The 13,280-nt window shown below is 35.1% G+C and overlaps 1 protein-coding gene across 1 annotated transcript in view; it reads right to left on the bottom strand.

Annotated features, from left to right (window-relative positions):
* The window catches only part of ARAP2 (ArfGAP with RhoGAP domain, ankyrin repeat and PH domain 2), a 183,984-nt gene that overhangs the window by 69,047 nt on the left and 101,657 nt on the right, over nucleotides 1-13,280 (bottom strand). Inside the window, exon 20 of the mRNA XM_035005163.1 lies at nucleotides 2,614-2,777. Within this exon, the coding sequence (XP_034861054.1) occupies nucleotides 2,614-2,777 (164 nt within the window). The remainder of the gene's footprint in view (nucleotides 1-2,613; nucleotides 2,778-13,280) is intronic.

The raw sequence follows: 13,280 nt of genomic DNA, 5'->3' as shown, positions 1-13,280 counted from the left end.
ACGACCACCCCTACTCTGGGTGAAATTCACCCCGTACCAACCCCTGAACCTCTCTACCACAGAATTTTGTACACTTGAGATGTAACTGCCCAGCTGTTTGTCTTTGATTCAAAAAATGTGTAAAAACCTAGAAGGCAAGGATCATGTCTTACTCTCTGTGTACAGTTAACTACACTATGACTAGAACTTAGCAAGCATTCAATAAGTGATTATTTAATGCAAGAATGAGCAACTTCTACAAAAAAAAAAAAAATGGGACTAAGTTTTTGAGCTATTATGTTCCTAGCTGAGTGAATTTCTAATAGCTAAGTCCTCAAATAAGTTAACTGCATGTGAATTTAAAAATTTTGTTTACAAAAATTAATTTCCCCAAAAAACTAACTACTATAACCCATTAAAAAAATTAAAACTCTAAAAATTTGACTCTGAACTTGGTCAAGTTCAATTCTTGACACTGTGAGCAAGAAAAATTGGTCTTCAGATTTTACTTATTTGAGAGAGAGAGCTAGAGAGCACAAGCAGGGGAGAAGGAGAAGCAGGCTCTCCACAGAGCAGGGAGCCTGATATGGGGCCCGATCCCAGGAACCTGGGATCATGACCTGAGCCCAAGGCAGCTGTTTAACCGACTGAGCCACCCAAGCGCCCCTGGCTTTCAGATTTTAATACAAAGGTCAGGAAGTTCAAAATAATTGCTGTTGTAAGCTCTGAGTCAACCACCTGCATTCTATTAATTACTGGGCATTTTCTAAGTGCATATGGTATCTTCCCTTCTATACATGCTGGCAACATTGGGTTTTCCCCATGTTCTGCTCATTAAAAACAAACAAAACAAAACATAAAGAGTCTTTCATTGGCTTTATTACTTTAAAATGCAAGTTAATGTACCTTGTGCCAGAGTTACAAAGTAGTTTTAATGTATGAAATTTGGTTGAAAAAATCTAATGCTTAATTCAAAGAAACATCACGAAGAAACTTCTGATTTCCCTAGAGAAACATTAAATTGGATACACTGGAGCTAGAAGAGTTATTTTAATCATTTCTCAGCTTATGAAAGACCCTATGCCATTATGAAACTAACATGATGTGAAAATTCCCAATGAGGTTATGCTCTTGCTAAAACATAATATGTGTGTAATTCATTTATACCTATGAAATCCAAGTGTGCTAATAAGGAATGGCTAATAAATGAAGACCATAATCTTCCTCCTCCCCCATTTTCATATAAACAGATGATTACCGTTGATAAAGAGAACACAGACATACTATCATAGGAAGGAATTTCATAGAGTAATAGCCACATAATGTGATTACATACATATTTACAGTAGATATATAATTCAAACCTATATAATTCAAACCCAATGAATCTGAATATCAATGATAACTGTACTTGGATTACATGTGAAATAAGCAAAATACATAAAATGGTACTCTCTCCAGAAGAAAATAGATTAATATATGCATGTTATAAATTTAATTTCTAAAAATTATTTTTTTCATGGCCGTTATTTTTGACATTTTGCTCATATCAGTTTATTGTCAGTTCTCAGACTGAAACCCATGATTCATGGCTTTGTCTTTAACTTTTTACTCCCACTGCTGTATTTCCAGTACCAAGATCAATGGCTGGCACACAACAGACAATAAATAAGTAATGAACCAGTAAAACAATGTTTTACAGCAGCTCTCTCACTGATTACACCTTCTTTTCAAAATAAAAACACCCAAGGACACTTCTAATATTGGGAGAACGAAAATAAAAGTTAATTGCTTTTCAAAATATAAGATCAATCATTTTACTTTTCCACATTTGTAATCTAAATCAATGGCACTTATCTACAGATTAACAGGTAGAAAACATTTTTATATTAAAAATAGTTAACAAATTTCTACCTTTTAGAGTATTAAGGAAATACGTAGCAGAAAGAAGGAATTTGAGGAATTCAAAGTAATTTGAAAATAAACATGAAAAATCAAGGCACACTTTATTTACTTTTCAGGCACATCTAAAATACTATCACACCATATTAAATTAAAATGAAGCTAGACCATGTGTCAACCAGTTGTTTTTTACTTGCAAGCTATTCATAAAAATGCCCATTAAAATTAAGTCAAAACTATTACGATAACCATGATTCTTAATGTAAACGTGAACAAGAGCATGGTGAATGAAATAAATAATCACATATACTTTGAATGTATGGCACCAAAAAAATAAATTCTCTCACATACTGTCCCATAGTTTTCCACTTCCAAAAACATGCTTATGGGGCAACCCTTTGCCTTTTCCTAGACTTTATTGTAGGCTTGTAACCTCTTAAAAATATAGTCTTCAACCTATTTCTAATATACATTTTACAATATAGATTCTTTCAATCTGGCATTTAAAATTTTTATGCATGTGAAAGAAGAAAATAGTAAAAGTACATTAAGTAATTTGAATTTTATTGGGAGAAGGAATGGCATTTGGCTGAACAGGGACTACGTTTTTATTTTTCACGGATGTACTTACAAATATAAAGCTCTAATGCAGTCCAATGGAGGTACCATTTAAAAACTCTAAGAATGATAGTATGAGTTCTGGGGGTTGAATAAAAACTCTGTGATACTTACCATACTGTGTAACAAATGCTATACAGCTGTTCACAATAATGGGAACGTCATTTTTGCTGAGCTGCTGATCCTGTAATGCATTACCATCTGTACCTGCTGCTTTCTCAATTGCGGTATGCCAGACTGTGAAATCCAACTTGGTATGCCCATGGATGTATAATGTTCTGTAAAGTTTAAAAGCATTTCAAATTATAATTTGGGTGTTTTTTTTTTTTTTTTAATTCTTAATTCTAGACAGATTATCCTTAAATCCATATAAATGTGATCTTGTCTCATCCATGAGAAGAAAACCCCTCTGTCTACCACTAGCTTCCATTCCATCTCTCTTTTGTCGGTGCAGTTACATCTCTCTAGGAAGTACAGAAGTTCTCTGAATTCATGGTCTCACCTCCCTTCATTTCCTGACCCCTTTTATTTTGTTTCTGAATAACTGAACTGAAACTACTCTGGCCAGCATCATGGGTGACTGGATTTTGCAGCTACATTTTCAAGATTTTTAAAACTGTTGATTTCATTTCTTAAGGAAAAAAAAAAATACATTTTGGCTTTTGTAATGCAATTCTTTCTGGTTTTTCCTCCTGTCTTTCTGGTCACTCAATTTCTACACAAGCTCACTTCCTCTTTTTGAACCTCAGTGCACTTGCGTGAACTCCAAGGACTCTGCAAAGACCTGTCATTCATCCAGGCCAATGGTTTCGTCCCTCACCTGGAGGTGGTAACTCCAAATCCCTATCTCCAGGTTATAACTTTATCTCACAGATCAGATCTCCATGTGACTGAAAAGCAAGAGCATAAAGCAGCCAAGAGACTGGAAAAATGTAATCATCTCTCAAATTCAAATTTTCACTCTGCACTTATTTCCTTTGTGACCTGGGACAAGTTATCAACCTTCTTTGGGCCTCAGTTTCATCAGTGGCAAAATGAGGGTAATAATAGTATACACCTCAACATTCAGTGAATGTAATATTAGTAACTAAGTAGTAAACCATAATAATAATTAATATTAATTTTTGGACACCCTCATCTTAATGTGCCACAATTATCTCAAAGCTTTCTCTTTCTCCTACCAAACTGGTACAAAAATCCTCCACTTATCCTACCAGAAATCTAGGATTTTTTTTTTTTTTTAAGAGACAGAGAGTATGCACGCGCACACACACACACGCAAGTTGTCGGGGGAGGGAGAGAATTTTAAGCAGGCTCCACGACCAGCATGTCTAACGCAGGGCTCAATCTCATAATCCAGAGCCACCCAGGCACCCCAGGATTAATTAATTTTAAATTGGCTCCTGCCCCCCCCCCAACCCCATCACTGCCACATGAATTCTGTTGATTCTTGTTCCTGAATATATTTACTCTGCTTCCTCTTCATTCTGACATTGATTTCAGGTCTTCACACTGCTCCTTAAGGTCGCCAAAATGCCTCCTAATAAACTTGCTTTCCCACTTCTCCACCTGTCTAATCACTCCTCAGGGCTGCCAGAATGATCTAATATGCAAAACTAATCTCAAGACTGAGAAATGTAACTGATCTACCTAATACACAGAAACAGAGAGTTAGGCAAAATAAGGAGACAGAGGAATATGTTCCTAATGAAAGAACAAAACAAAATCTCAGAAAAACTAAACAAAACAGAGATAAGCAATCTATCAGATAAAGAGTTCAAAGTAATGGTCATACCACTAAATCAGCTTTGCAAGAAATACTAAAGGGGATTCTTTGAGTGGAAAGGAAAGACCAAAAGTGACAAAGACAATAAAGGATCTGAGAAAATCTCCAGAAACAACAAAACACATAATAAAATGGCAATAAATACACATCTATCAATAATTACTTTAAATGTAAATGGACTAAATGCTCTAATCCAAAGACATAGGGTGTCACAGTGAATAAAAAAACAAGACCCATCATTATGCTGTCTACAAGAGGCTCATTTTAGACTTAAGGACACCTACAGATTGAAAGTGAGGGGATGGGAGCACCTGGGTGGCTCAGTCAAACATCTGCCTGGGATTGAGCCCCACATCAGGCTCCCTGCTCAGTGGGGAGCCTGTTTTCTCCCTCTTGTGCACTCTGTCAAATAGATAAAATCTTACCAAAAAAAAAAAAAGAAAGTGAGGGGATGGGAGAAACACTTATCACACAGATGTATGTCAAAAGAAAGCTAGGGTGGCAATACTTATATCTGACAAACTAGACTTTAAAACAAAAGGCTGTAAGAAGAGATAAAGAAGGATATTATATCATAATAAAGGGGACAGTCCAACAAGAAGATCCAACAATTATAAATATTTATGCCCACAACATGGGAGCACCCAAATATATAAAACAATAACAAACATAAAGGAACTAATTGATAATAACACAATAATAGTAGGGGACTTTAACACCCTGCTTAATCAACAGATAATCTGAACAGAAAATAAACAAGGAACCAATGGCTTTGAATGACACGCTAGACCAGATGGACTCAAAGTAAGGATCATAAAGATATTTACTAAAATCAAAGGAAAAATGAATGAACACAGGTAGAACTTCAATGAAGAGGTAGAAAATATAAAAAACAATCAGGGCTGAAGAATACAATAACTGGAAGGAAGTTAGGAATCAACAGCAGATTAAATGATGCAGGAGAATGGATCAGTGGAGAGGAATGGAAGACTGAGGAATGAAAATCACCCAATCAGAACAGCAAAAAGAAAAAGTAATTTAAAAAGTGAGCACAGTTTAAGGGACCAACCGGACAATGTCAAGTATTCAAATACTTGCATTAGAGGAGTCCAGAAGCAGAACAAAGAGAAAAAAGGACAGAAAACCTATTTGAAGAAATGATGCTTGAATACTTCCCTAACCTGGTAAAGGAAATAGACATCCAAGTCCAGGAACAGAGTCCAAAATAACATGAACCCAAACAGACCCACACCAAGACGTATTATAACAGTGTCAGGAATTAAATCGAAAATCTTAAAAGCAGCCAGAGAAAAACAACTACTTACATACAAGGAAACTCCATTATGACTATCAGCTGATTTTATATCAGAAATTTTACAAAAGGGAGTAACATGATATATTCAAAGTGCTGAATGGGAAAAAAAAAAAAAATACAACCAAGAATACTCTACACCCAGCAATAGTAAAGGAGAGATAAGAAGTTTCTCAGATAAGCAAAAACTAAAGGAGTTCATCCAACCAGCCTTACAAGAAATGTTAAAAGGATGTCTTTAAATAAAAAAGAAAAGGCCATAACTGAAATTAAAATTTCATAACTATGAAAGAAAAAAATATCTCATTGGTAATGGTAAATATATATAGTAAAGAAGTGGATCTAGCTACCAACATAGCTAGAACGTAGATTAAAAGACAAAAGTAGTAAAATCGTCTAGGACTACTAAGATAATAATGTGTAAAATGTGATGTCAAAAACAGAAAATGTGGCAGGGGGTAGGCAGTTAAAATGTAGTGCTTTTAGAACATGCTTGAACGTAACCATTAACTTAAAGCAAACTACTATACACTAAGGATATTATATATGAACCTCATGGAAACCAAAAACCAAGTATCTATAAAAGCTACACACACACACACACACAAAAAAAAAAAAAAAAAAAAATGAAGAAAAAGGAATACAAACTTGACACCAGGGACCAAATGTCACCAAATCATAAGGGAAGAGAGCAGAAGAAAGGAACAGAAAAACTACAACAAGAACAACAACAACAATAGAAAACAATGAACAAAATGGCAATAGGTACATATCTATAAATAACTACAACAAAACTAAATGTTGCAATCAAAAGAGAAAGTGGGGGGGTGAATGGATTATTAAAAAGACATACATACATATATATATATATATATAGTATATATGCGCTGTCTATAAGAGACTCACTTCAGATCTAGAGACACACACAGACTGAAAGTGAAGGAATGGAAAATGATATTCCATGCAAATGGAAATAAAAAGAAAGCTGGTGTAGCAATACTTTACATTAGATAAAATAGACTTTAAAACAAAAAAATGTAACAAGGGACAAAAAAGAACATTACATGATGATAAAGGGATCAACCCAAAAAGAGGATAGAACACTTGTAAATATCTACGCACCCACATATGGACACCTAACTATATAAAGCAAATATTAAGACATAAAGGAAGAAATTGACAGTATATGTGTATACATATATATGTTTATATGTATATATGTTTATATGTTTGAATGAAACATTACTCAGCCATAAAAAAGAATAAAATCTTGCCATTTGTGATAACATGGGTGGATAGAGATGGTATTATTCTAAGTGAAATATGTCAGAGAAAGACAAATACCATATGATTTCACTTATATGTGGAACTAAGGAAAAAAAAATAGATACTGACCCCTAGATAATAGTGAATAATATGGTGGTTGCCAGAGAGAAAGAGAGTGAAGGGATGGGAAAAATAATATGGTGGTTGCCAGAGAGAAGGAGAGTGAAAGGTACAAAATAAGTAGAAAATAAGAGGTACAAACTTCAAGTTAAAATAAACATGACATAGGGATACGATGTACTGCATAGGGAATATACTAATATGTAATAATCTTTCATGGTGACAAATGGTAGACAGATTCATTTTGGTGATCCCTTCACTATATATATAAATGTTGAATCACTATGTGTACACCTGAAACTAACATTACATGTCAACTACACTTCAATTAAAAAAAATTAAAAATGAGTTGATAAATAAATAAATGCAAAGCTAATGGCATCATTTCCTAGTCATTTCCCTTCTACAGCTCTGGAGTTTTCAAGACTAAAAGGCCTTTATGATCGGCCCATATCTTCCCCTCCAACTCTGCCAGTCTCCTACACTAAAGACACACTTAAAAAAAAATTCACATGTTATTGCAATAAATATTTCCTGATCTTTGGCTGGCTACTCCAACTCTCTCCCAAGTATACTCCAGGTAACCCTCCCTGACACTCTATCCCTAATATCCTATCCCTAAGATCCAGATGCTTAGTATGTGTGTCCCTTCTTAATTATGAATAGCTGATTTGCCCTCTATTATACCATCTGTTCTATGTATAAATGTTTTTGCTGCTAGAAGCCAAACTTGGCACAGACAACAAGGAAGAAAGCATTTAGGTATGTCTAGTTATAAGCATGGTGCATGGCATTTCACGGTACATAATAGTTTTTTAAGTCCTATTACTAGATATAAAAAATTTCATTTGAAAAACAAGTTAAAAGTAATCACTGGTGTATATTTATATCAAAGTAAAACTATTTGATCTTGATTTCAAACTCTGAGCAGGCTACTTTGGGTTCAACTAAAAAGAAATGAGCTGCATGAACACTAGGTTGTTTTTTGTTTTGTTTTGTTTTGGGGGGTGCTCATCTTTTACATTCCTGGTAATTCACTAGCCCTAATTTAAAAAGAAAATAAAAGTCCACCTTTCTTTCCTTCAGTTTCTTTTCTATAAATGTTTCTCTAAGAAGATAAAGCTAGCATCTTTACTACACACACTGCTAACATCTTCTGAACTTGCTAGAACGACTACTTCTTCCCTGACATGCGTGCCTACAATTTTCATCTCTTGCTTTCTGACATATGTATCTATTGTTCTTATTCTCCACTGCACCAGAGCAGCCTGGACCTCCTGTTTCTGTAATTTTCTTTTTGAAGAAATCTCACACTTGCTGTAATATTGCTGACATGCTTTAGCCTTTTTGTTTAACTCAAATCATCTTTAGCTCAAAAGCGTTCTATTGCTGGATCCATTTGTCTAACTGAAACTATATAACTCAGGTAACTTCCCTGAGAAATATCAAGCCCCCACATTATGTAGACAATCAAAATCAGGACTTGCTAGATTCAGGAGTTTAGGTAAAGGGAAAGTTTTCATTTTTGTTGATTCTTACCTATTTTTTTAACTTGATACGTAAACTCTAAATATATACAAAATATTTGGTACTCTTATAAACAAACAGGTACAGTGAAAGAAACCCAAAATGCAACAACCTTCCTGCAATACCAGTATAATTTCATCAAGCAGTGAAAGAAACCCAAAATGCAACAACCTTCCTGCAATACCAGTATAATTTCATCAAGCAGTGAAAGAAATCCAAAATGCAACAACCTTCCTGCAATACCAGTATAATTCTGCCATCAACTGTGCACATTTCAAACTTTGTTTTCTTTCTATTCAGAAGAAATCCCATGATGACAAGTTTAGCTGTCTCCTTGTGAACTAGTGATGGGTAGAACAAGTAATGACAAGTTAACTCCTGAGTCAACCTGTCAAGCACTGAATCCTAAAATATAGCATCTAGTGAAGTAGATGTGTGACATTTAATAGCCTCAGTTCAACTTTCTCCTGTGATGCTTATCTAATCTCTGTGCCTGGAATAAAGCATCAAGAGACATTTTCAACACATATACTGGCTGACTTTGTGATTCCAAGTATTATCAAACAATGATTTTACATTTCTAGATAAGAATACCAAATAAATATTTCATTTACATCTTGAAAATTTGAAAAGTTACTTTGAAGAACTCTAACTACAGAGAAATAAATTATTCTAAATGTCCATTTCTCAAACATAAACTTTAAAGGGCACTTCAATGTCATATAAAGAAATATTCTTATATCCTATAACGAATCAAGACAGTTCAATAAGACCTAGAAACCAAGCCCCAGGACTTAGAAAAAACAATTTTCTCAAAATTGCAACATAATAACCACAAAGTGTGGATAGACTATCATATTCTACCCTGGTCTACTGCCCAACACCAGAATGTCTTCACAAATAAATCTGACTGTATAAAAAATAAATACAATTACACAAAGAACATTTTAAACACAACCAAAAAGCTAACAGCATGCCCCACAAATATAACTGAAAAAGGGAGTATCTTATGCATTTACACAAAAATGAAAACACTGAGTCTTGTAGTGTAAGTCAGCATTTGTTTGGCCATAACTACTTTATTTTGCTTTCACTTCTGAAAGATATTTTTGCTATATTTAGTATTTTAGGTTAACAGCAGCTGGTTTGCTTATTTCGTGAGTTTGTTGTTGTTTTGTTTGTTTTTCTCCAGCACTTGAAAAGATTTCAATATACTATCTTCTGGCTTGCAGTGTTTGTGACAAGACACTCTTATATTTGTCCCCTATATTTAATGTGTCTTTTTTCTCTTGGTACTTAATTTTTTTTTCTCTCAAAATGGCTTTCAGCAATTTGATTATCATGCTTGAGGTATGCTGATCTTAGTACATATGTGGGTTAACAGTTTTTATCAATTTCATATAAGATTTGCCCATAATTCTTCAAAGATTTTTTTACTTCTTTCTCTTCTCTCATTTTGGGATTCTAATTAACACTTACATGAGATTGCTTGATATTGCCCCACTGGTCACTGAGGCTCTGGTGATTCTATTTAGTCTTTTTCCTCTCCACGCTTGTGTTTTGATAGCTCCTAGTGTCATGCTTTCAAGGTTATTGATCTTTCACGGTCACTGATCTCTTTTTTATGTAGAATCTACTATGGCATTAAGCTGATAGTGAAGTTTTCTTTACAGAGAGTGTATTGCTCAGGTTTAGAAATTCCATTTGGTTCTTTTTTTAATTATCCATTTTTCCTCATTATGTTTATGTTTTCTTTTACATCTTTGAACACATTTATAATATTTAATAATCCCAATTTAGGGTCTTTGCTAATTCCATTATCCTTTTCATTTCTGGTTCTGTTTCTGTGAACTGATTTGCAGCTTTTTCACAACACTAGTAATTTCAATCATACACTAGACATTATGAGTGCTGAGTGTCAGGACTGCTGTCTTCTTTTAGAGAAAGTTGATGTTTATTTTGGCATCATTTGCCTGTTTGACACCTGGCAACTAAATTACTTGTGGAGCACCTGGGTCCTTTGGAAGTCTGTTTGTTTTTTTCCTCAGATTTGCAAAGATATTTTTTTTTATTAACATATATTATTTGTTTCAGAGGTACAGATTTGTGGTTCATCAGTCTTACACAATTCAAAGCACTCACCATAGCACATACCCTCCCCAATGTCCATCAACCAGCCACCCCATCCCTCCCACCCCACTCCACTCCAGCAACCCTCAGTTTGTTTCCTGAGATTAAGAGTCTCTTATGGTTTGTCTTCCTCTCTGGTTTCGTGTTTCATTTTTCCCTTCCTTCCCCAATGATCCTCTTGTCTTGTTTCTCAAATTTCTCGTATCAGTGAGATCATATGATAATTGTCTTTCTCTGATTGACTTATTTCGCTTAGCATAATACCCTCTAGCTCCATCCACATCATTGCAAATGGTTAGATTTCTTTTTTTTTTTTTGATGGCTGCGTAATATTCCTGTGTGTGTGTGTGTGTGTGTGTGTATACCACATCTTCTTTATCCATTCATCTGTCAATGGACATCTAGGCTGGAGGTCTGTTTTTAAGCTTAGTAATAAGGTAAAAATAAGTCTACCTTTACCCTAGGGCTAGTTTAGCCTTAAATCAATGGTGTTACCTTTGGGGTCTCTGCCAATGCCCTGTATGTTTAATGAGGTCTCACCTAGCTGGATGGAATGTGACCGCACTCCAGTGTCATCTAAGTTCTGGGCATTGTTCAACTCACAGTACCATGGCCCATCCTCTGGGAATCTCATCGACAAATATCCAGATTAGTACTGAGCCACAGCTGAAAAGGAAACTGCTATGAAGACTTCCAAAACTCTCTTCTACATATTAACCTCTGTTCTCATACTCTCTCTGGAAAATTTCAGCTACTTCAGATTCCCCAAACTCCTATATCTACCTTTGCAATGTAGCAAAACCACCACATTCTGCTTTGGTCTTCCCTCTCCCTGTGCCACAGACTGAAAAGGGCCGGCAGGTAGAGAGACAAGGTGATCTTAAATCTTACTTCATTTGTTTCTCTTCTCTTCATAATCACAATCCTGGAATGCCTATTGTCCCAGAGTCTGAAAATAGTTTCATATATTTTGTCCGGCTTTCTAGTTGTTTGAAATGGGAGGGCATGTTCCATGCCAGTTATTTCTTCACGGTCAGAAATGGGAGTCTGGCACATTTTCTTTAGTCACTGCAACCATAAATCACTCTCATTTTAATTTATAGAAATACAGCATTTTTTCCCCACACCTTCAGATAAGAGTTCACTGCATAAGGATAGAAGTTTAGCCAGAAGCAAACAAAGAATTGTGAAGAAAATCTGCAGATGCAGAGACTGTGTCACAAAAATGCAGAAAGAAATACTATTCTAAGTATCTTGTTTCCTCTGAAGCCAATAGTTCAGTAAGAAGTGTCAAAACACCTAACTCCCCAGGAAGGCAAAGGCTCCATTTTACAATCTCATCTCTGCACACTATTAGGCAATCACATATAGGAAAGGAAGAACCAGCCTTGTTTCAGGTCTGTTTAAAACCTTAATGGCGTTCCACTGGCTGCAGAATAAATCCAAATTCACCCTTTTAACAACAGTATTTTTTTTTTAAGTTTTAAAAAATCTTTCAAAAAACTACATCTTCTGTACCCTTGTAAAGAACCTGCAATCCTTTTCCAGAACAAGACAAACTATTAATTACATTTAACTGATAATACTAATATGGTTCCAGGTTCAATGGATCATGCTTCCTCCTCAGGAACTCAAGGTCAAGGCCAATTTGCACTGACATTGTTCCCTAGCCTTCCTATTCCTCTGAATCTATTGTTTCCACCTCCTGAATACTTTAGTCTCTTAGCCCCCTCATTTTTTTTTCCTATTGAAATCCTACCTAGAATTCCAGATCCAGTTAAATACGCTTCTCTTAAAAAAAAAAAAAAAAAAATTATCCTGCTCCTACTTATTGAGAAGCAATCTTCTCATTCTTTCATATTTCTTCAGATAATATCACATTTACTTGTTCATAAGCTTACATTCTAGCATTTGGATGGTGCTTTAAACTGAGTAAGAGAAACTTTGGAAGCAAATAATATATACTTTAAAATCTACCTTGTGTTGGGCACCTGGGTGGCTCAGATGGTTAAGTGTCTGCCTTCAGCTCAGGTCATGATCCCAGGTTCCTGGGATCGAGTCCTGCATTGGGCTCCCTGCTCAGCGGGGAGCCTGCTTCTCCCTCTGCCTCTCTCTCTCTCTGTCTCTTATGAATAAATAAATAAAGTCTTTAAAAAAAATCTACCTTATGTTAAATGGTCATGCATTCCCCTTATTGTAATTCTATCTAACAAAAAATCACTTTATAAGTTTGAATAGTCCCTTTCTTTTTGCAAAACCTGTGGAGGCGGTGAGAGAAGAGAATCTCTTGTTTGTCTTGGCAACATTCAGATTAAACTATCTCTATGACTTAAATCATCAGAAAGTTACAAAAGCAGTCAAGCTGATATTGTGGGCAATCGGCTACTATTTAATTTGCAGTTACATGCACAATTTAGAAACCACTTTAAGATAATTCACCCTCCAGAGTATTGCTAACATATCAGCTGCTACAAAATACAATTCAAGAGGGAAAAAAACACCATATGTAATAAATTGATCTAAAATAAGAATCTTAAACTCAGGGCATTAATCTCCCAAATTGAGAAACTTAGTCTGTCCCATAATTGTGGAATGTACTGATGAAGTGTTTACTCTCCAGTGTTAGCTTCTTTATGTCTG

The sequence above is a fragment of the Mirounga leonina genome, unplaced genomic scaffold, assembly GCF_011800145.1.
Source record: "Mirounga leonina isolate KUSES-001 unplaced genomic scaffold, KU_Mleo_1.0 Mir_129, whole genome shotgun sequence".
Taxonomy (NCBI): domain Eukaryota; kingdom Metazoa; phylum Chordata; class Mammalia; order Carnivora; family Phocidae; genus Mirounga; species Mirounga leonina.
Note: the sequence above shows the minus strand (reverse complement) of the source record. Positions and strands in the feature narration are given on the sequence as shown.